Source organism: Onychostruthus taczanowskii, unplaced genomic scaffold (genome assembly GCF_017590055.1).
Source record: "Onychostruthus taczanowskii isolate IOZ18803 unplaced genomic scaffold, ASM1759005v1 scaffold175, whole genome shotgun sequence".
In the NCBI taxonomy this organism is placed as follows: Eukaryota; Metazoa; Chordata; class Aves; order Passeriformes; family Passeridae; genus Onychostruthus; species Onychostruthus taczanowskii.
The window spans coordinates 414,871-439,245 of record NW_024498962.1 but is presented as its reverse complement, the minus strand read 5'-3'; the positions used below and the strand labels follow the sequence as shown (position 1 = coordinate 439,245).

The following is a 24,375-nucleotide window of genomic DNA, read 5'->3' as shown; positions in this document are numbered from 1 at the left end:
ATTTATCTGTAAATCTTCCAAAGGAAGAGTGTTAGCAGATAAAGTCAGCAGTGTCTTGACAGATGAAAAACTTTTGGAGCTTGTTAGCTGAATTGAAGTGGTAAGAATTACCTGAATTTTATTTCTTTCCAGATCTAAAATGTTGTCTTTGATAATGTATATTTCATTTAGAATCCAGTGAAGGTTCATAGTCCATAAATTATAATTCTGATTTGTAGATCAATATCAGTTAAAAGAGAACATCTACTACTTTTAAGAAAAGTACACATTTTTCAAAGTTGGGCTATTGTTGAATTCTGTTAGTTTAGGCTTTAAAAAAAGAGGGATGGATTTCCAGTCTCATGAATTTGTGGCAAAACAAAGTTTAAATGAATGATCCACATCACTAAACTTTCATTGTTGTGGTGAATTAGTCATGGAGAAAGAGTGCAGAAAACTTTCAATAAAAACTTTCAAAAAGCTAGTTTCCCCTATGGGACTTCTACTTCTGAAATCAAAAGTAAAAAACTTCTGAGTTCTAATTGATTTCTTTCTTTATTGCAGAAATTGACATGGAAATCTAGACAAGCTGATGTAGATACATGCAGAATGAAGGGAAAACATAAGGTAGGCAATTTTCATTTCTTCTGCAACTGCCACTTTAGTTTAGTTGCATCACTATTATCCCAGGCTGCTGTCTGTGGTGTGCAATGGTTCATGCCATTCACTTCTTACCAGTAATTGCTTTTTCCATCAACTTACTGAAGGTTTTAGTTTGCAAAAACAGTTCACTTTGAATGTGGTAAAATATTAGGACAGAAGCCACAGCAATATCCTGAAATATTTAAGGCATTGAGCAGGTCACAATGCTTAGTGTACCAGTTTTGCTTGTCATTTCTTCAAAAGCCAAGTTCGACTGTCCATCCCTCTGTGGGAATTTACTGAGGAGTTCAGGTAAAGCATCAGAAAACATGAATGTGGGGCTGTAGAAGGACTGTTTCTCACACCAGTTTCGCCCTCCTGTAAGCTATGACTGGCACAAGTAATATCATAATTAAATGCATACTCTTTGACTCTTTACATCTACTTCCCCTTCTAGCTACAGAAGCTTTATGCCAGTACATTGTAGTGGCCATGTCACTGACAGCGGCAGAGGTGATAAAATCAGACTTTTTGCTCTTCAGGAAAGCAACAGTTTTCAAACAAAATTCACCTTTGTCAACAACAGCAAACTGGGAGCTACAATATGAAGAGCTTCAGCTCTTTGTAATTTTTAAACCACTAGAATATAAATTATTTACAAATTGCTCATTGTTAGTTAAACATAGTCAAAATAAGGCCAGAGTATCGCAGTGGGTACCAGCCAATTTAATTTTAAACCTGTGAAATATCACTGCTTAAAAATGAAAACAGATGCTCAAAATGCAGTAGTTGAAATAGTTTTTATTATTTTTCTTCAGGATGAATGTCATAACTTTATTAAGGTTCTCCTAAAAAGAAATGAGGATACACTGTTTATCTGTGGAACAAATGCATTCAACCCTTCTTGCAGGAACTACAAGGTATGTAATCTGTAGAATTTCACTTATGGCTTGTCTTTTTGTTGGATTTAATGTGACTGTGTTGGCAGCAGCATGAGATTGTCCTTCACCTGTGCACCATTCCACTCTGAAACATTTGTCCTGACTTGTTTCAGTGCTACAGAGTTCAGTATTGATTGGATTTCTGAGAAAATTTCAGACTGAGTACCTAGTTCTTTGCAACTTCTGCACATCAAGAGTATTGCCACTCTGCATTGCCCCCCATAGGTACAGAGTCCTTCAAATCCCTGCTTGGGGCTGTGGTCCCTCCTCAGAAAGATCCTCAGCTTGTCACGGACACTCACATCAATAATATTGGGGGTTACTTCTGAGTAGCATGTTTCAAAATTTCTGTTTTACTGTTCTCAATCACAAAACCAGTTCTGAAGATGCCTGGGGGCATAGCAAGCAAAACCCAAGTTTCTTGTGAACCCCCCAGACAGGGAGTGGAGATCCAAGCTGTGGAGATCTGATGGCATTGTGTGCTGTGGGAGCGATGGAAGAGCAAATCTCCCCAAGGAACAGTACAGCAGGACAGAGAATTATTCCTCACTTGCTGGGGATCTGCAAAACCAAAACATTATCTAGAGCAGTGTAGAAACTCTGCTGGTCCCTGCATACTTGACATTAATGCCCTGAAGCCAGTTTATTCCTTTGGCATAGTGTATCTCAGTAGTCTTCATTCCAATAGGACCCACTTATTGAAATATTTCCCATTTTCTTAGACTTTCAGCATTATATTCTGATATAACTCCCAACAGTGGATGTCTCTGGAGTAGCTTTGAAATTAATTTATTTAGGCATTTGACATCCAGACTCTGCTTTTCTAGGCACTGTTATGTCCCACAGGTAATTTCTCATCTTTTTTTTCTGGAAAAATAAATTTCAGTTTTGCTAATGCTGCTCCTGACAACATCAGAACTGTCATTCAGGTTTTGGGTTCAGAGTTATTGTAAAAAAGCAGAATAAAGATGTTAAGAGCCAGGAAAACTACTTCCCTAATGGTATTCACTATAACTGGTGGTCTTCCTTGATTTTTCTGCAGTGATGCTTTACCTCATTTAGCCACTATAGTGGCTGCAGTTTAGAAAACACACACAGAAGAGAAGCACAGGGTAATATTTTCTTCCAGTCTGTGGTGGAAGAACCAAATTTGAGTAAGAACACAAGCCTGTGTCATGGTAATTGTGAGGTACAGTTATCTACTCTGTTAACAGCTGTTTCTTTTATTCTTTCTTTCCTTGCCTGCTCCTAGTATGCAATGAAACTTCTTGATCACTGGGCTGTATTTATTCTTCTACTACAGTTTGTAATTTTTAATCTCTGAATTCCATTAATGAGGCTATCAAATCTCAGCCAGTCTCCTTGTGTGGAAGTTGTTTTTTAGTTATAATTATAGATTTCTTTGGCACCTTGATGTGAGGCATATAAATGGCCTCCTCACCCTTACTCCAGGGCGTACTACTGCAGAGTACTACACCCCTACTCCAGAGTTTTCATCCCCCATGATGCAGGGCTGGATAATGATCCCTCTGGATCTGGCAGCCTTCAGAAGGCCTCTGCAACACCTGCCCTGGCTTTTCCTCCATGTATTCCTTCATTATACAGAGAGAGAGCTAAACATGTGCCAAACAGAAAGCAGGGCTGTCCCTCAAGCATGCCAGTGGTTGTGAGGATGAGCCAAGGGTGTGGCGCTGGGTGCAAGAAAAGTTACTGAGGACTTGTTTCCTCTCACTACCACATGAAATGCTTTTCAGCCTTTGAGTAAACACAACTGACTCCCCTCAGAGTGGATTTTGACAGGAAGGATACATGACGGAAAACAAACTATCACAAATCATCTGCTGAAGGACTTGGAAGCTGTAACATACAAATTAAAAGTTTATTTAAGTGGATGGTGCCGTGTGGGTTATTTGTCATGCTCTGTGAATATTTGCTGTATGTGATCTATAGAGTATGAGCTGGACAAGTTGCCTGAATATGCTACAAAGGTTCTTATTTCCAAAATACTGTAGTATAAGCATCTTAAAGGGGTAACAGGTGTACAATTCTCCTTTAGCTCACCAAACCTTCTTGAGCTTCATGTAAAGCAAATCTGTATATTTGTGTCATTATCAGTGCCCAGGGTGAATTTATTTCCCAGGAGTTACATATAAGCCTCAGAATCTACAATTCCTGCACAGACTAATTCTTGCCTGATGGTAAGAGGATTCTCTGTGACACAGACTCAACTGGTACAGTAAAACTTGAAGAGCATCTTTCTGAATATGCAAATCAAGGAAGAGAGCACCGCTCTTGAGACTAGAGCAGAAGGACCTCTGGACTTGGGAGAGAAAAATGCACACAGAGATAATTGTCCCAGTGTTGTTTCTTCTAAAGGTTGTGGTTTGCAGTCTTTTCTGTGTATAAGAGCGCTTCTGTTGGGTCACTGGTGAGGATATATTTTGGAGCCTTGCCAGAACCACAGACCACATAGCCTGCTACAGTTGCAAATGAAACTTGTGTGCAGATAAAATATAGACTGAAGACTTCAGTAAAATTTGTCAGGGTGGGAATTATTAAGTCCAAAAGAATGCCTGACTTACTGGACATACATTTTTCAGGCTTATTTTATTTAATGCCATGATTTTTGTCAAGTTTTTACTTGAGAAAGCCTTCTCCTCTGCCCAGAAAAGAAGAAACATGTCATAAGTTTCATCCTGGGTGAGAAGTTTTGTTTCTTTGTTTCTCTGTCTGAGGAACTCCCTTTGATTTTTCAGATGGATACCTTGGACTATCTGGAAGAGGAATTCAGTGGAATGGCCAGGTGCCCCTATGATGCAAAGCATGCCAACGTTGCGTTGTTTGCAGGTAAAATGACAGAGATAAATTTTTTTACTTTCTGTGCTGCAGCCCAGGCTTGGTGTAACACTGTGCCTCTTGCTTGAGCCCAGAATGCCTAAATCTAAGTGGTGTCAAAGGGAGTAAACAATGACTAAAAAGAGGTGGCATGAGAAAATCCCTAGCAAAAAAATCCTACCCTTCTCTGAAATTAACTTCACTGTCATCAACATTGCATAACGCATCAATTTCCTGGATCAGTGTTTCAGTATTTCCTGTATTCTTGATAATATGGCCAGTGTGAGGCACCATTTTTGGCTGCATTCAGCTTCTGTGAATGTCAAAGGAAATCAAGGCTTGTGTAAGCTTTAATTAGGATTAAGCAGGATATGCTCATTAACAAGTCTAAGCCTAAGCTAACATTCATAATAAAAGGAAGTTACAGAAAATGCTGTGGCATGCCCTTTACTAGATCAAGAAGGAAAGGGAAGGTGATTTTTTTTTTTTTTTTTTTTTTTTTGAAGTGAAAGCATCTTACTGTGGTCTTACCAGCTGCTGTAGAAAAGGGAGAGATGTGTATTGGCTAGCGGTGATTTATGCTTCATGCAGCAGAATAGTGTTAATTCTGATTTCTACTACAATAGTTAGAAAAAGTGAGATCTTATAAATTTTGGCTGTTGATTGTGCAGTATTTCTGTATATCTCATCAGAAATTCCTGATTAAATTATTTATTTATTGAACTTCTCGTAGTGTGAACCCTGCTGATCTTTTCTTAGATCTGGCTGTTAGATAGGTGGTGAAAATAATAAAAACATCCTCCATGATAATGTGAGTTCTCTTCAGCAAATGTGATGCTATAAAACAGCCTGGGTGCTCACATGGAAATAACTAAGCTATTCCTCTGAAGATTTAAGAATGTGCAAGTACTTCAGCCATTCTCAAACAAGTCTATAGCCAAAGGTTCTATTAAGCACTAGGATGTTAGAGGTATCGTCCTCTGCCTCACAAAGGAGAGATTTTATAACCTGCTTCAATTTTTTCTTTTTTTTTTCTTTCTTTTTTTAAATACTTCTTATAGTGAAAATAAGTGGTCCTTTTGTTTCAAGAATAGTGATGATGATAGTGGTAATATGTGATTTCTTAATTACAGTCACGGGCAGAAATATACAGTAGAAATTCTCTAACTGCAGCAAGTAAATAATAAAACATGGAAATAGAGAAACTCCTTCGGAGAAATATTTTTCCCATGTATCTCAGACTCCCTGTCCTTAGTGCAGCATGAATGACCTTTCAGAAGGGTCTTTCTCAGTATATTGGCCAAGAAAGTGTTTATGACCAGCCTATTGTAAACATTCACTTTGAATGTAGATGAAGTTCAGAAAGATGACTCCAAATTTGTCACTGAAGAAATCCTTGAATTATTTGAAAATAAAGATAATATTTATAGAAATGATCATACTCCTTCATGGTGATTCGGAATAAACTTGATACAGTTCAAATAAATATTTCTGGAATATGCCTTGTAAATCTGCTAGCTTCAGAAAATCATTGTTATATGTGTCTTACATATTGATACCCATGCTAACTTTTCAGAGTGCAATGAAAAGCAATTTCAGAACAGTTTAGGGCACTAATCTGAGTCATCTGAGTTTGTTGGATGCACTTACATGAGTATGGCTCTTCTTGCAGCCTGTAGCTATTACAGCTGATGTGTGTGAATTGTAGTTGGTCACAGGAACTTGGCAGGAAAGAAAATAAGACCGTGGTTGTATAAACATGAGTTCAGACATCCATATCTAAACAATTGAGCTTTTTATTCTATTTTAAATTGAGGGGGGGGGGCACATGTAGTAATAATTTTTTTCTCTTTTGGTAAGAAAAAATGATCATTCTTAAGTAGCCAAATAAGGGCAAGAATTGCATGAGTCAGAACAAAGCATACAGTACTGCTAATAAAAGACAGTTGGAATTTTAAATTTGGAGCTGAAATTCACAGACTCACAGAGTTTCTAGGGTTGGAAGGGAGCTCTGGAAATCGTCCAGCCCAACCCACTCTGCCAAGGCAGGGTCACCAACAGCAAGTGACACAGCAATGTGTCCAAGTGGGCTTTGAATGCCTCCAGAGAGGAGACCACAACCTCCAGGGGAAGGCTGGTACAGTGCTCTGGCATCTTCACTGGAAAGAAGCTCTTCTCATGTTGAGGAAAGCTCTTGAGCTTCATTTTATGGCCACTGCTCCTCATCCTGTTGCAGGACACCACTGAAAAGAGTCCAGCAACCTCCTCTTGGCAACCGCCTATGAGACAGTTGTATGCATCAATGAGATTCCCTCTTAGTCTTAAACTAAGTCTGAAAGTATAATGAGAAGAGCTTGACCAATAGAAGCCTCTCTGCTTTGTCCTGGGAATCTCCTCAGTGCTGGTGCCTTCTAGACACCAACATAATCTCTGTCAAACAAGATGTAGACAATTCTGATTTTTATGCAGACACAACAGAGAAACAATTTTGTGTGCTCATGCTGCACCACTTGTGCTTCTAGCAGACATCGTGTTCCAAGATCTATCTCACACATGAAAACAGTCCTGTACATTTATCACGACCTGCAAACAAAGAAGGCAACAAATAAAATTTTAAAATGTTGCTGAACCTTGAGTTTTTATGTCCTTATAGTTTTGTATGTTTTGGTTGTCCTTGGGATGCCATTTTGTAGGCCTTTTCTTATCACTTGTCCTCCATTCTTTAGGAGAGAGGAATGCATAATTCGTATGGAAAATGCCTAAAATGCATGCTCGAAAAGAAATATTGATGGGCAATCCTCCTCCATCTCTTTTCATTCCTGTTTCAGCAGGGCTCCCAGCATGTTATTTAATTTTTGTTAGTGATCTTTGGCAGAGCAGAAGTGCTCTCAAGGGGAGAAATTTTCATAAGTATCAATTAACTGACAGTCTTCAAGCACTGTCTGGTTTGCACTCCCAGTTAAAACTAGCAGTTCTGTTCTATTTGTTTTGCTGACATACCTAAGCAGAATTTCTGAGCGTTGAACTGGTGACATGTGACTGGATAGAGTAGTTCAGTATGACATACCTAAACTGAAGAAGAATTATTCCGTAAGATTATTTTCTTCCACAGCATCCCTCTGAAATTACCATTTTGCAGAGGGGTGAGTTGCTTGTTCAGTACTCAGTTCTGTTTACCTAGCTGGATTTTTTCCTTCCTTCAGTGTTCCTAAGGAGACTGTGATGGTTTTGTTTCCCCTTCTCATCTGACTGATGAGAGAAGAAGCAATTGTACTATTTCTAATGCTCCTCCCGCCTTGTTTCTTCTTTCCTTCCTCCCCAGAGGGAAAGCTGTATTCTGCCACAGTGACTGACTTCCTTGCAATAGATGCGGTCATATACCGGAGCCTGGGAGACAGCCCAACTCTGCGGACAGTTAAACATGACTCCAAGTGGTTGAAAGGTAGATAAATGTGGCAAAAAAGCAGCATCTCTGATGAGAGGGTCTTGGATTTCTGACAGACGTCTTTGTCATTTCATTTCACCGATGCTTTCTGGCAGAAAGGAGGAAGCAGGTTACATCTCTTGCTTACTCTGATTTGTTTATCTCTTTCACTCCTCTCCTGACCTCAAGTTACTGGATTTAACAGAAGCTGTGAGCTGGGTAGATCAGAATATATATTCCAGTGAGGTTTCCAAGCTGAAATCCACCACTTTACGTCTGTTGGATGGAAAAGTTGGAGCTTGCAGGGCTCTGTGTGCTTGGGCTGTGTTTGAAAATATTCCTGCCACAGCACTGTTAGGTAACAATCAAGGCTATATGAAGTATAGAAAGTTTGTGCTGTAATGCTAAGATTCATTAATGAAAATAAAATTATGGGAATATTGCACAAAGCCTTTCTGTTACAGTTCTTAAGAATTGTATGGCTGCCATTGAATTAGGCAATTTTTGTGCTCTAAATGCCCTCATTGTTAAGAATTGCACTGTTTAGCTTCATGTAGGTGTTAAGAATTGTTAGCATTTGGAGTGATTTTAGCAGAGAGCAAAGCCATAGTTTCAAGTCTTTTTCTGCATGCAGAAATGTTTTGCCAGGTGTCAACTTTAGCTGTCCCACTTTGCTTGCTGCTACAGACACGTGTGGGCAGAAACAGTTACGTGGTTTGTTATTCCCTCAGCTCACAGCCTGCATGCCATAAAGAGCACTGCTTGGACCCCTCAGGCATACAGTTATAAATGCCTGTTTACCTTTCCTCTTACTCCGTGCAGGGCAGACATATTAGTGGCAGAGACTTAACTACCCTGCAGTGATGTTGTGCAGACTTGTTCCCAGCTCTCCTGTCCCCAGACAGTGATTCTTCTGCAGCAGTGATTTGTTTGTTCTGAAAACTGATCAAGTTTGTCAAGCACAGGCATTTCACCTCTGGATATTAAGTGTGAATGTGTTTGGCTTCTCTTTGCATTCTGTATCCTGTGCCTAAATCAGGTGTCTTGGGTTGCTGTTTTTTTTTTCTAGAGCCGTACTTTGTTCAGGCAGTTGACTATGGCAATTACATATACTTCTTCTTCCGGGAAATAGCAGTGGAATACAACAGCATGGGAAAGGTAAGGGCAAAAACACTGCCTTGAATGACTTTGTCAGATTGGGGAGGAGGAAAATTTATGCTATTCTTGGACCAATGCTGTTACAAGTGACCTTGAAATGAGAACCATAAATCATGATGACAAGGTCAGCATTTTGAGAAGATTCCTATTGCTCAAGCCAAAAGGTTGGCTGGAGTGAAACATTGCACTGTCTTGAAAGGAAAATGTGTAGTTTCTTACAGTGATGGTGTATGCTAGAGTCTCTTTTCTGAAATTATAGAAAGCACAAGGCTAATGTACTTAGTTCAGTACATTTTAACAACAGTAGATAGTTGTTAAAAACAGATTCCAAAGTAGGAAGAATTTTTAATGTAAAAAGTATTAATTAGGGTGCTGAGTAAACAAGGGTAGGAATTTTGTGCTCTGCCATTCTGCAAAGAATAATTAAGCACTTTCTGCATTTTTGCTAATTTCACAATAGCTTTCTGACTAAGCAGTCAGAAAAGCTGACCAAGGTCACAAAGGTGGAGAGCAGGAATAAAAGCCCAGCAAGATTTGCATAGTTTTTAAGTGCTGAAAACACAAGAATTGGAGCAGCAGTGTGGGTTGCAGGGATTGTGAATATGAAATGTGCTTTTGTTAGGGGAAATAGAAAGCTAAGCAGTCTGTATGGAAATGAGTTTTATATGGGTTGAGAACAGATCTCCTGAAGGATTTATTGCTGTGTAGTAAATGCCATAGTCTTATCTTTCATAGCACACTGTTCCAAAGCTTAATTTTTCTCTGTTTCTTATTTGTCACAGATTATAGAAAAGTGGTATTAAATTAAGCACCTTGCTGTGTTATTCCAAATGTTTTAAAAGCAGTATTCCAACAAAGATTTAATTTTCTCCATTATTTTTGCTCTATCCCTTCCAGGTTGTTTTCCCAAGGGTGGCCCAGGTTTGCAAAAATGACATGGGAGGATCTCAGAGAGTGCTGGAAAAACAGTGGACTTCCTTTCTCAAGGCTCGGTTGAACTGCTCAGTTCCTGGCGACTCACACTTCTACTTTAACATACTGCAGTCAGTCACAGATGTTATCCATTTCAATGGCCGGGATGTTGTTTTAGCAACATTCTCCACTCCATATAATAGGTAATAGCCACAATAACCTTTTACCTTCTATTTCCTTTATGTTTTGCTTTTCACCACAAAAAATGTTTTGCTTTTTTCCTTTTTACTTTATGCAAGCACAAGAAGTGATTGCTAGTACAACATAATTATTATGTACGCTGCACTTACTGATAGTTTGTGTTCAATTTTAAGGCACCCTGGTATTGCTTGCTTCACACCTGATAACTTAGGGTGGGTTTCAGCCATTTACTATGTGGACACACTCCTCGGATATACTTTTCTTTACAAGGGAATAGTTCACACCAGCCACCAAGTGTTGCAGCATGTAACTTGCAGAATATTATTCCAAAGAGAAAATACAGTATTTTTTTCCTCACAAAGAAAGGATTGTGTCTGTCCTGTCTCTAGCTAAACCTCCAAGAACCGTGTTATCTACTTCTTTTTGTTTTATGCATCCCTGGTGACTCTTGCATTGATCCTTGACCCTGCATTGACCCTGCTGCCCCCTGACTATCCTGGGAGAACGAAGGTCTTGCTGTCTGGGAAGGCAGGTCCCTAGAACACCTATTTCATTGTTTGCATGATTTTCCAAAAGCGTCAATTCATCTGTAGAGATTTTATTACTGTTACACATTTTAGCGTGTTTCTCTGGAAGTTATTAGAATAACTGTATCTAATTATTGAGAAATCCCAAAGAAGTTAAAAAAAATAGTAGTTTTCTAATTAAAAATATATCACAGTTTCACAGAGTAACATTTGAGCTAAAAGAGGAATTTTATTGTTGAAATTCATTTAGTTTTGCTGTATCCTTGCCACCCCTTGTCAAAGCCTGACCTCAGTAAGGTCATTCACAGAACTGACTTCAAATGAGAGTAAGCGTAGGCCTGTAATGTAAAATCACTGCTTTTGACATCAAAACAATAAGAACTGCAATGGAATAATTATGCCACCAATAGGGAATACAAGCTTAAATTAAGATGATCTCTTTTCATGCAATCTGGCTTAATAAAAACAGGTGAACAAATAGGGATTCAACATCAGAAAATAGATTGTATCTTGCAATTATCTCAACATTGAGATTGTACTCCCACTCTGCTGGTATTTCCTGTGGCGTGTCATGAATAATTCTTTTCCTTAAGTCTTGCATTTTAGAATCTAAGTACTTGGTGTCAAAAACAAAATACTATTTTAAAGGCCGCAGGTTTTGCTACACATGGAAGATGACAGGAAGACATATATTCTTGGACACAGCTTATTAGCAGACCTGGCACCCAGGAGGGCCAAGTGTGTCCTGGGGGACATCAGGGACAGCATCTCCAATCAAACAAGGGAGGGAATTGTCCTGCTCTGCTCCGCACTGGGGCAGCATGACCTCGTGTGCTGGGGGCAGTTCTGAGTACCACAATATTAGAAGAATCTAAGATATCAGACACCATCCAAAGGAGAGTAACGAAAGTGGTGAAGGACTTGAGGGGAAGCATATGAGGAGTGAACGAGGCCACTTGGCTTGTTCAGCCTGGGGGAGAGGAGACTGAGGGAAAACCTCACAGCAGTACAGAACTTCCTTATGAGGTGAAGAGGAGGGGCAATAACCAATCTCTGCTCTCTGGTGGCCTGTAAGAGGACTTGGGAAAGCTGAGTCATGGAGGTTTAGGTTGGATATTACAAAAAATAGGTTCTTCACTCAGATGGTGGTTGGGAACTGGAGCAGGCTCCCCAGGGAAGTTACCAAGCCTGACAAACATCAAGGACCATTTGGACAATGCTCTCAGGTACATGATGTGATTCTTGGGATGTCCTGTGCAGGAGAACTGGACTTCAATGATCCTTGTGAGTCACTTCCAGTTCAGGATATTCTGATTCTGTAGCTGTATGAAACCTACTTCTGACATAAATGCATCTCTCATTCCTTCTCCACTAAAGAAAGGTTGAAACAAATACCTTTGGTCTCTAGAACAAAGTTTCCTTCTAGACTGAAGTGGAAGAGATTCCTCAGTCTAATCAGAGGTCACTCAGGTAGAAGCTAGTGTTGAGTTGTAGTCCAGTAGTTCAGAGGTGGCTTGGACCCCCTTGGCTGTGACCCACAGTGCTCCATCCTTCCCACTGCATCATACCACAGACCTGTAATCTGCCACCCTCACAAGTAAAAGATGTTGCAGTCCTTTGAGCACAGCAATGCCTCCATCCATGTGTAGTTGTGTGTTGAGCACTTGTAGTTGTGTGTAACACACCTCAAGATTTTATGGTGGTTTTTTTGTCTTTAGGACTTAATTCAGTAATGTGTAAAATATTCTAGCTGGAGTGGGTCTTGAGCTGAGGTCCTCTGTGGCGAAATACACCCTTCACCGTCTCTTACATCAACATGTATATGGCTGCCTCCATTTAAAACTCCTGCTGTGCAGTATCACATTAATATTGAGCTTTGACATTTCCTTCTATAAGAAAATAAATCTGTGGAGATCAAAATAAAACTACTGTACTGTCTCTCAACTTGTTGTTTTTCTTCAGTAAAAAGCATTTTGAAATTGTTTACTCTTCAAATGGTTGTTTTTCTATAAATTTATATACCTTTAGGAGTTTAGCTTCATCCTCTGTAACAGTGTTATAGTTCCTACATTTTTTCTTTGATGTATAAAGACCTACTAGCTAAGAGCAGGATTGAAAGCCTCAGCCAGCTGGTTTCATGCTATTTACCCAATAAAATCAAGTGGTGGGAGTCAGATACAAATACAGTAGTTCATGTACAAAATTTAAAAAAAATAGGTGATAAATGAATATTTCGTGCTTCCAAGTGACTAACCATGCTAAATCCATACACCTTTCAGAAAGTATGTTGGTAAAAAATTAACGATGTTTGGACAATGCTGTTGTGGAGTTGCATGCAAGTATCCAAAAAGTTGAAACTTGCAATGTTATGATCTTAAAATAATATCAAATTTGTTTGTATAAGCTTTTTAGATTTCATTGAGTAGAGCAAACTCCTGAGCATAGTTAACTCCTTTTCACTGGGAGCACTTTGTGGATGTCAGGCTGTGGGAGCATGAACAAATTACATGTAAAAGCCAGGTAAATGGCACACTGCAGCACGCTTCCAGTTTGATTAGAACCAGTTTCTGAATTATCTGCAATGTGTTTTTTGAGGAATGGCAGGGACTACAGGACTCTCGGTACTGAGAAATGCTATGACTTAGAAGACCTGAAATGTCCAAGTAATGGGTTTTGAATGAGACTGGTGATTGCTCCTCATGCATTGCCAGTGATAGCCAGAGTTTCACCGATTCTTTCCCTTCTTCAAGATTATTGCAAGTACTTCTTTCTGTAGAAGCTTTGAATAAAATATCTTGGCAGGAGCTGCCTGCTGATTGGTATTCAGGCTTTACCATGGGGCTGGCTTTTCCGGTTAATACCAGATTCAGAGTTCAGTATTGAGTAAAGGAAGGCTTCTATAAAGCATATTTTTCACTCAAGGTTTTATGCATAACTGCAGAATGAGTAACAATTTCTGGGAAATGTCACTTTGCAGCATCCCTGGCTCTGCAGTCTGTGCCTATGACATGCTTGACATTGCCAATGTATTTACTGGGAGATTCAAAGAACAAAAGTCTCCAGACTCCACATGGACACCAGTTCCTGATGAACGAGTGCCCAAGCCCAGGTATGTTTCATGCATAGTGATATTATTCAGTTCCTTCATGTGGGCTACAGAGGCTTTTTCATATTTTGAACAGCCTTGTAAGGTGCCGATACAATTATACATGTTGAAAAAATAACGTAAAAGTTGAGTTGAATTTGGATCTAAACTATGCAATAGAGATTTTTCCAATTAAATGAGATTTGTGTAACATATATCAGGCCAGCATCAGATCCACTTGGTCAGAATAATCACTTAAGAGTGATGTGAATTACACAGTTGTTGCAAATTGGTTCAGTAACAGATATATCTCATTACAAAGCCTGCACCAGTTCTGCAGTTTGCTATTCTATGATTAACATGCAGTTTAAGTGCCACAATGGATGATTTATGGAGAGCAAAAAAGAGCGTTCCACCAAACTGAGATTCTTATATTACCTACACAATATTAACAAGTAAAACATTTTGCTGCTTTTTTGAGAGATGGCCTGTCCAGGCAAGAAGATTGAACTATGTCTTAGGAGCAGGTAGATTTTAGAAATAGCACAAGCAGATTTGCATTTAGGTTGTTAAAGAATGCGAGGTAACTTTTCAGTGAAAGTTCTCAATGAGCTACCATTCTTAAATCATCTCCTCCAAATTGAACAAAGGACAAAACCAATGTTTACATGGATGCTATTCAGTTTGTCTTCTTGAACAGTCTGTTTTCTATCAGATGTGACTAAAAGTAACATTTTTTCATACACATTTAAAAAAAAGTAACTTCCTACTGTATTAGAGGGACTTCTTTTATTCCAGGAGAGAGCAGTCAATTAGGCAAGTTACAGATCAGAAAACACCTGTGCAATTGGGAAGCATCAACCCAAATGCACACATGCTGTGATTACATTCCATGTGAATGGATAAATTACAAAACTGTGTGTGTAGTGCTCCTGATGAAAAAATGACTTTGTGCTCATAAGTGACACATGAAGTCCTTTTGAATGGAGGACAGAGCAGGATTTTAGGCTTCCCTTGAGGTGCTGAACAAGTCCACCACATTTATCGATCCTCTGCCAAGTCAAACTCCTGTAAAACACATCATATTCAGTTAGAACTTCATCATAAAAGGAAGCTTGCCCTCTATGTCAAACTTAAGCTTTCTGGCTTTACTCTCTTGTTTTGTATAGGCCTGGTTGCTGTGCTGGCTCTACATCATTAGAAAAATATGTAACATCTAATGAGTTCCCAGATGATACTCTGAACTTCATCAAAACACATCCACTGATGGACGAGGCTGTACCTTCCATTGTCAACCGACCCTGGTTCCTGAGAACAATGGTCAGGTATGTGCACCGAGTGAGTTCCTGCCCGCACTCTAGCTGTCAAGTTGTGCTAATAGCCTTGCTTCCAAATACCCTCCAACTCTGCACATGTCCTCAGTGTCCTGGGTACGAACCCAGCTAGGAATGGTAGCAGAGCAGAGCAGATGCTGCGGAACTCCCTGAGGAGCTTTCAAGATAGGAAAGACCTCAGTCTTTTCCAACCATGCTGTGCTGAAACTGGATGTTGTAGGAAATGCTGTGTGGGGAAGTTTAATCGCCTTTTGGCTTACAGGTCAATGTTTGAGACGCCTCGGTAAAAACTTCAGGCAAGGATCAGCAGACAACTCAGGAATATGTACACAGGATACAAACATGTCTGCCAGGATACGTTCACAGGATATGTAGATGTCTGTCAGGTTATGTACTGGAAAGCTTTAATGTTTGCAGAAGTGTATAGGGCAGAAGTAATCGCATAATCTGCATCCTTTCTATGGCAACAAGAAAAAAAATAATAATAGATTGAACAAAGTCTCATAAATCAGCAAGTGCTAAATGCACCATCCCCTTCCTTTGAATGTATCAAAATACATTCCCACTCTCTGTGGGGAATGTACATTGTGGTCATTATACTACTTATCTACCCTGCGGCAGTGAACAGAATAATGTGACTAACTTTTGCCGTATTTTCCTCTGAACAAAGGTAGAATATTGTGTTGGGCACTTAGCTCTGTAGAAGGATCTGACTTCGGTTCTGTAGTGTATCTTATGACAGGTTTTTCTGTCAGGTTCTGTAGCTCCAACCAAAGATGAGAGTAGCAAGCTTCATGGAGTGCTTCCCTTTGATAGGCAGTACCATCCAACTGGTACCAAACCACCAATTTATTGTTTTCAATAAATTGTGTCACCCCAAGATTTGATTTCACCTCAGTGCTGAACTTGCTTGGTGGTGGCTGTGTGATTACTTTTAGTGAGGTAAAGTGCTGTTTAGTGTCTTAGTCTTGCACTGACACAGCTTTTCCTGACAAAACAAGTTGAACCTCATTCAGCTGCTTTTAATGTGACAGAGCTTGAAATTTTAAAAACAGTTCACCATGCTGATTCTCTATCCCTGTCTGAAGAAATCACCAGGCTTTTGGAAGGATTATTCCTAAATGCCCTCAGGCTCCTAGCACCCCTTCATGTTTCTGAACTTCTGGACACTTCTGCTGGCTATTGGATGTGTGGGCATGCAAACACGTGAAAATTCCCCAGCATCTGGGGAGCCAAATTGGTACAGTCTGTGTTGATTTGTAGTCAGGTAGGAAAAGTGCTTAAATGTGTTTTATGGTTGCTAGAAGGCTACCATACACTTATCTGATGTGAAGAAAGTGATTAAATTAAAATTTTGTGATTATCTCTGTGATTTATCTGTGAAAATGCTCTATTGTTTTAGATATCGCCTGACCAAAATTGCTGTTGACTCTGCTGCTGGGCCATATCAGAACTATACCGTGGTTTTCTTGGGGTCAGAGAAGGGAATCATCCTGAAGTTCTTGGCACGGACAGGAAACACTGGTTTCCTAAATGACAGCCTTTTCCTGGAGGAGATCAATGTTTACAATCCTGAAAAGTGTGTATCTGATTCTTTGTACTCATGTATGGGTGACTTTGAACTTCTGATTTCCCAGAGAATAATATATCCCGTGGAAACGGAAGTGGTTAGAGAAGCCAAGTTTTTTTGGTAATTTTAAATTGTTTAGGGAGGGGATGTCTGCTTATCAGTCTCTACATTGCAATAAGATTTTTTTATTCAGTCTGTGTAGAAAATAGCCCATCCTATGCAGCAGCTGATAGATAATTAAAAGTGAAGTTCTGGAAAGGAAGATTAATTTTCTAATCCTATAAAAAACCCTGATTCCTCTCCAAATAACTCAACAAGCAGCAAGATACTCTCCAAGGGAAATTTTCCACATTTCAGTCTTCCTCAAATATGCCTAAGGGGGTTTTGAAGTGAGCCATAATCATGCAGAAATTTCAGCTACTTTGAGTGCTGGAGAAGAATAAACACAGAAACGAAGGGCCGTCAGAAGCTTATCTGGTGTGTGAAGGGCCGTCAGAAGCTTATCTGGTGTGCTGTTGCTCCCAAATTCTTAACTATCCCATGCATTTTTTAATACTTATATGTCTGTCAGTATTTTTAGTGGTTATTGTGTGTTCTTTTTCCTTGACTTGTTCAAGTCTACCTTTCTTACTGATTTTTTGGCAAAAGCTTTATGCGATCTTATTTTTTCAGCCTGGGGGACCACTAAGGCTTCCCCTGGCTTCCCAGAAGAGCCCACTTGTAACCACATCCCACTTTTATCCAAATCAGGTGCAGCTACGACGGCATGGAGGACAAGCGGATCATGGGCATGCAGCTTGACAAGCCCAGCAGCGCCCTGTACGTCGCCTTCTCCACCTGCATCATCAAGGTTCCCCTGGGACGCTGCGAGCGTCACGGCAAGTGCAAAAAGTACGTGTTTTGGGGTGGCTGTCAGGGGCCTGGGCAGTGGGCAAGCCAGAGCACTCCTGAATGCCGCCTTGTGCTCTTCTCTCCCAAGGGCCTGCATAGCATCGAGGGACCCGTACTGCGGATGGGTGAAGGAGAGCGGGGCATGCACGCAGCTGGTCCTTGGCTCCAAGTGAGTAAGGGCTCTGGCTGGATGGGCCGTGGAGCTCTGGCGGTGGTGCCAGGCAGTCTTGGGAAAAGCTATTTGAAACATAAGGCTTTTAGAGAGGGAAAAATGTGGGAAGTGTTTGTTTCTGTCTTATTTGCATTCACCTCCGAAATGTCTCACAAATTTTTTTGATGTGAACAGTTAGCTGAGTGGTAACTGCTGAAAGAGGAGGAAGAAGAAAATGAAAGAGCTGTATTAAGGTCCGTGTATTATTGAAAGGAGTGAATCGGATGGATATGTCTGGACCAGCCTACACTGGAGCCATCACAGCTGATTAAAGAGGCAATAGAATCCAAATTAAATTACTGAAGTAATTTGTCCACTGAAAACAAAACCAGTCCTTCTAATTTACTGTGCATTACTAAGAGGAATAACAGAGCACAGTAAGGGCTTAAAACAGATTTAGAGAAGTGCTGGATCTCCCCTTGCTTAACAGTAGAATTTAATTATTTTATGATAATGAAAGTCTGTGAAGGTTACAAGGAGCAAACCCACTTCAGAGCTCACATTTCATGGCCACTTCTGACACACCACATGACTGCCCACTCTGAGCTACCAGCAACATTCCCTCATGGTAGTAGTGGAAGTGTAGCACAGACATCACAGAGCCTTGACAGCCCTGCATCTGACGCCACTTAACCCTGCTTCTCTAAAGTTCCTCACTCTATAATGGACAAATTACAATCCCTGTGCTTCTGTCTTGTTCTTAATTTGGTGATTTCCACCATCTGCTGAGGATGCTGTATCTGTATGTGTCTATATATGCTTGACTACAAAAGTGTGGGCTGTTTCTGATTTGACATTTGGTAGGATAATGTTAAAATATACCTGTGTCCATATCAGGTTTTTCATCACTCCAAAAAGTGCTTGAGACTTTTTCAACTTCCATGGCAACTTGTAGGGGACTTCCATAGCTCACTTTTAAAAGCAGCTCCCATTTTCATCAATAGATCCATCGAGACAGAGGCTGTGCAGCTTGCAGTGATGAAGTCCAAAAGTGATCAAGGCAGCCCATGCTCTGTCCAGTGCTTAGGAAGGGGGTACAGATCAGCTGTGAAGGTATCTGGTTCTAAGCTAACCAACAGGAGGCAGAGGTGTTAGTCATCCTCCTAGAGTAGATGACAGTAGAGCAGGTGTTTTCAGAACACAGAGTTAGAATGAGTGGTCTGCAAGAGTAATTATGCCTCAAGGGCAGGATCCTAACATAGGCAAGGGCTTGTGTTTGGAAGTTTTCCAAGGTTCTTGTCATTCACCTTTGACCACACAGGAAGTTGGAAGAACAACTTCAACAGTTATCCAAAATCACAGAGAGAGCATGGGAGCATAAGCTGAGCATGTCAGCTAGAAAAGCACATGAGTGTTTGTCAGTAGAGCCCCTGACTTAAAAGGAATACCTTTTGTGGGATGGACCTTATGCCTTGCAGCCTCATCTGGTGCTGTATCTAAGTGATTGCTGAAATGCAGGCTTCTTCCTCAAGCACATTACCTGCCCAATGGGTTGGCTTCCTTCTCACACCAAAGTGCCAGTGCACCTGATCTACTCTGTGCACAGGTTACAGTTGCTTCTGATAACATCCTATATTTAACAGCTTAAAAAATGCTAGTCTTTTCTTCCCTTGGTAACGAGGCATGCTGTGGATTTTTAAAAAGTAATAATATAAAGAAAAAGTATCACCAGAAGCCAAGAAATCATTAAGCAATGATGAATAGCTCAAATGTGTATGTTGCGGTTTTTCAGGCTTTGTGTGGAATTTCCAAAGAAATAGCCAGTTTCACAGCAGGGATTTATTTCAATTGAACATGTGATAATTTCTTTCTGGTTGTGCCTATGACTGTTGTTATTCATACTGTTTTGTTTCCTTCTATTATTTAGACTGGCATTTGAACAGGACATAGAACGTGGCAATACAGATGGCCTGGGTGACTGCCAAAGTAAGCAAAGCTTTTACCTCTATTTACCATGTGTCACAGTATCCTTCTGAATGCCTCAAATCACCATTACCTGTCAGGCATTCTTTTGTAGCAACATAAGCCATGGCAGGGACAGCAATGTAGCTAATGGTGCAGGTTCAGAAGAACTGTTTTTAAATGTGTTTGAGGAAAATAGCCCAGTTCATGCGATTTGTACAAACACTGGACTTCAGAGTGGTTGCATAATGAGAAAAGCTTAGCTCTAGAGGATATTGATTACAGCAATGGCATAATGAATTGGGGCCATTGTCTTTATTAGCCTGGTGGTTGGGTTGTGTATGTAAATGTACAGAAGTGGCTTGGTTTCTTGGTGTGGTCTGTGACTTGGACTACATTTGCATGAAGCACAGTGAGACAGAGAAATATATCTTCAGCTTTGGATCCGGATCAAGAAATGACAACTGCTTTGTTTGTGAATCTTAGGGAATTTTACATACAGTCTGGACAACCTCATGGTATTAAGGGTCAGGTACTATTGGCACTGCCTATGAAATTTTAATAGTAAACCTTAAGTACTGACAGTGTGAGCTGGAAGCTTAAACACAGTCTTTAAACATTTACTGGTTGGTTCTGAAATGCTTAAAAGTGCATAGCTTGCACTGTATGCAAAGAAACCTTGCTGATTTCTGAGCCTTCAGGAATACCAACATCTGTGTTCAGGACAGCTCTTGTTCCAAATGTTCTCAGCAAGGTTGGTTTGATTCTGAGCTCCAAACACTAATTATAAACCTCATGAAATCAAGGCTCTCATTCTTTTCAGTGTAATTTGTACTGATGAAGCTGAGGAATCAATGTACAGTGAGAGAGTCATTACTTCTGCAATACAGAGAAAAATAACAGGGGGCTAGGCTGTGCCATGGGACATGGTGTAGGCCAGACACTCTGGAGAAAGCCAGAGCCTTCTCATGCCTTGTGCTTCTTTATTCAAGAGGCATTAATTACTCTCATGACTTTGCGTGGAGGAGTGCAAAGATTTCAGCCTCTGTCCTAAGATAGGTTGATATAGACCATTGCAAAGGTTTTTGATGGAGATGTACAAATAGACCTCCCCTCTGCTCCCCTGTAAAATGGGTTAGCACCAAAATCAGGCCAGTTCCCAGCTGGTATATGTTTGCCCTTTTCAGCCAGTCCTGCTCTCCTTGGGCAAATAGGTTAGGCAGGAGTGGAGTGTACCTGATATCAGTTACATATAAAAGGAGGGTAGGAAATTATTCAGGAACAGCACATTGTGCTCATGGAGAGAGATCTGCTTCTGTGCAGAGAGCAACAAAGCCTATACCCTTCTTAAATCCCTCTTTAGCCCTGAATAGTGCATTGAACCTTGACACTGCACAGGGGTAGATTTCATTCCCTGCTAATGCAGCTGATTTTATTACTTCATGAGATCTTGGGTCACCTGAGTTTTGTCCTCATTGATTCACATTGCTGGCTGCATCCCTGGAATGCCTTGCCTTAGACTAAGATTTACAAGGAAAGCAGGGGGGACACTGGCCCTCCCTCCTTCAGTACCTCCTGTACAGAGCTGGTCGTGAGCACTTTCAAAGCCAGACATTGTTTTTGGGTATGTCTGAACATTAGTTTTGCCTGGGTCCTTAGTATAAATCTCATGCTTATAAATATCAGCTGAAACATTAACACTTATTATCAGCAAACTACTTACAAGAAAAAACAAGATACAAATAATGATATTTCCCTTGTTATTTGTCTTTCAGATTCCTTCGTAGCCCTGAATGGTAAGGAAGTTCTTGGTTTCAATATTTATTGACAGCAAATCCATTTTGGAGGAATCACTTTTTACCAAACTTTAAAATATTTTCATACTTTTGTTATATTTAATGGTTCTTCCCAATTTATTTTGTTCATAGACATTTCAACTGCTCCATCTGATCAAAAAATGTCTTACTACACAGTGTATGGTCAGTTTATGAGTGTTTTTAAAAATTCTCCCCAAATCCTTGTGTTAGCTAGTAGTATCTATACTCAAATAGTTGTTACCCTATTTTACTTGTTTTGTCTTGGTTTTGAGGGCCCGATTCACTAATCACAACTAGGATTAAGTCATACCTCTTGGTTTTCAATCCCTCTTTTCTTGTCTTTCCTCAAAACTGTCTCCATTGAACTAAAGTCAGATAAGGCCTATTTTACTGTCATGTCAGCAGACATGATTAAGAGCATGCTTCATCTGGACACTCAAAGAAACACTCAGGTACAGTGATGCATCTTATCTGTTCACCAGGACAAACAAGGTAGTAGCTCACATCCCACTTATGAGCTGCCCAGGGTGGTGTCATTACTGCTACAGCAGCCACTCAGAGATACCTTAGGGAAAGCAGAACTATCCCTGGGTTACAGAAAGATCTCTCATAAGGAAAATTAGCCTTTTACCCATGTGGTTTGAGACTGGATTATGCCTCAGTTCCTAAAGGTTCTTGTCACTTCTAGGGTGAGTCATTTATGTTGTCCATTCAAATTTACATAGCAAATTAAATTACCTGAACTGAAGAGGATCATTTTTGCAAGCCTAGAGTAGCAGGTTCCCATGAGGCAGCTGTTAATCTGTGCTCATAGTGCTTTCTACCACTCTGTTTTGCATATTTGGAAGAAGATTATGCTGTTTCTTGGAGTGAAGAATAAATGCCTTCATGAGGAATCACTGCAGAATAAATAATCACTTTAAATTCAAACCTAGACATATATTTCAATAGCTTTTCTTACAGACATCCTGAACAAAGACAAGTACTCACAAGCTAAGAGCTGCCAGTGAAGTCAATGGCAGAATTCCATGAGCGGTGGGAGCTTCCTTGTGAAGTTGCTTTCAGGCTGTACAAGAGTAGCAGTTCATTAGGGCTAGATCAAATTCACCATACGTTTGGCTGAACACAGCAAGAGGTAGGTTGATGTGAAGTTGTGATGAACTTTTAATTCATCCTTTCATCCCATGCCTGCAGAGTATGTAGGTATGAAACTGAACCAATGACAGTTCAGTACAGCAGAATTTACATAACTGGAGGCACAGTAATGCTGTTCAACATTTGTAAAAATAAAATCAAATTCCCCCTACTGTTTATTACCAGGAAATGAAAAATGTGCAGGTGAAACTTATTTGAAAGTGTGGTAGTGAAAACCAGTGAAGGGAACATGCAAAATCAAAGGCAAGCTGAGACTTTCTGATATATGGAAGACTCACAGTTTCATCTGCATAGAGGGTTTACACTTCTTTCATTGTGAAATTACTGTATTTTTAATGCACAGTAATTAAAGAAAAGTAGTAATAAAATCCATTCTGCTGAATGTGAAGATAAAGACAGTGTCTTTGGGTATAGTGCTGGTGTGCCAGAAATGTTCTAGATGTCCTACTTGTAAGTGAATTCCGTAGTCTGCAGAGTTATAGCTGTGGAACTGTGGTTCTGGATCCTGCCAGCTAGAGTATTAGTAGGCACTTTAGTAAAAACTGATATTTTAATCTGACCAAGAAAGCAGAAAAGTGTTTCAAGTGAGCAGCAGATGAAAAAAAGCTGTAGTCCAAGAGAGAACAGTTAACAAAAGAGAGTACATTTTACTGTCCAGGCATGTCAAGCTCAAAAAGAGACTCCATAAATGAACACAGCTTTTAAAGTAGGATTTTACAGACAGGTACAATGGAGAAATGCTGACCCAGCATTAACATGGGTTCCCGTTCATGTCCTGTCTTTTATGGTTTATTTCATTGACCCCTCTCAGGTACATCCTGATAACTTTGTCTCCAGGCAAGTCAGCTCCCCCTTTTATTGGTTTAGTTAAAATACCTATTCTGATGGTTTTACAGTTGGGCTTTCTTTTCACCTGCCACTACTGACCCTTTATTGATCTTCCACTTCAGGGTGCAAAAATTCTAGGATGAGGTAGTAAACCAGTCTCAGTAAACATGTTCATGTTTGCCAACTGTAGAGACTGGTCTGAGTAATTATGCATCTTGAAAAAACAATATGAATTATCTATTTTGATGTTAGTGAGTACAGTTTAATGCAAAGGTAATGGTATATCACAATAGACTAAGCCTCAGAACACCGGTACCAGAATGCCAACTGAGTGAATGCTCAGTGGGCTAAATATACCCAAAGTCATCTGAAGCTCCAAAAGAAGTCATAAGGCCTGATTCTCTTCACTTATGCCACTATAAATCATCCTCCTTCAACAGATTTACTGCCAATCTGTAACAGTGTGAATGAAAGGAGAACCAAACCCTTAATCTTTGTATTCTTGGCACCAGCCTCCTCCTGATTTCGGCACATGGGCTCTCTTCCTAAGGCAGTCTCACATGATCAGTTGCAAACAAGTAAAGTGCAAAGTCCACACAGGTGACTCAAATTGATACCCAAGGAGAGGATAGCGGACTGAAGGTATGGATGCAGAAAGTCAGACAGGAATTATGCAGGACCCACATATTTAAACAAGGAGATTAAGCTAGATCACTCTGCAAAAGTCTAAGCAGTTTCAATTACCTTTGGAAACATCAATTCTTAGTGAATTGGGCCCTTATATTACCCCCTAGCCATAGTCCTTTCTCCCTCTATAGTATTGATTTAACTTTCCCTCTAATTGTCTAATTAGATTGCTATAGCTGTTAATAGGATAGCGTGCAGATATCTTAACCTCTGAGATTCTAATGACTTGTGCATATTAAACCAACGATCAAATACTGATAGTTGAATCTGTCTTTG

At 40.0% G+C, this 24,375-nt stretch overlaps 1 protein-coding gene across 5 annotated transcripts in view; it reads left to right on the top strand.

Moving 5' to 3' along the window:
• The window catches only part of SEMA6A (semaphorin 6A), a 117,572-nt gene that overhangs the window by 60,136 nt on the left and 33,061 nt on the right, over nt 1–24,375 (top strand). For 4 of the 5 annotated variants that reach the window (XM_041400219.1, XM_041400216.1, XM_041400218.1 and 1 more), the window contains 13 exons: nt 544–606; nt 1,440–1,541; nt 4,319–4,409; nt 7,720–7,839; nt 8,891–8,979; nt 9,877–10,094; nt 13,597–13,728; nt 14,874–15,029; nt 16,441–16,617; nt 17,359–17,499; nt 17,588–17,668; nt 19,578–19,636; nt 21,388–21,408. In XM_041400219.1, coding sequence (XP_041256153.1) covers nt 544–606; nt 1,440–1,541; nt 4,319–4,409; nt 7,720–7,839; nt 8,891–8,979; nt 9,877–10,094; nt 13,597–13,728; nt 14,874–15,029; nt 16,441–16,617; nt 17,359–17,499; nt 17,588–17,668; nt 19,578–19,636; nt 21,388–21,408 — 1,450 coding nt within the window. The remainder of the gene's footprint in view (nt 1–543; nt 607–1,439; nt 1,542–4,318; nt 4,410–7,719; nt 7,840–8,890; nt 8,980–9,876; nt 10,095–13,596; nt 13,729–14,873; nt 15,030–16,440; nt 16,618–17,358; nt 17,500–17,587; nt 17,669–19,577; nt 19,637–21,387; nt 21,409–24,375) is intronic. The other variant, XM_041400220.1, reaches the window with a different exon arrangement.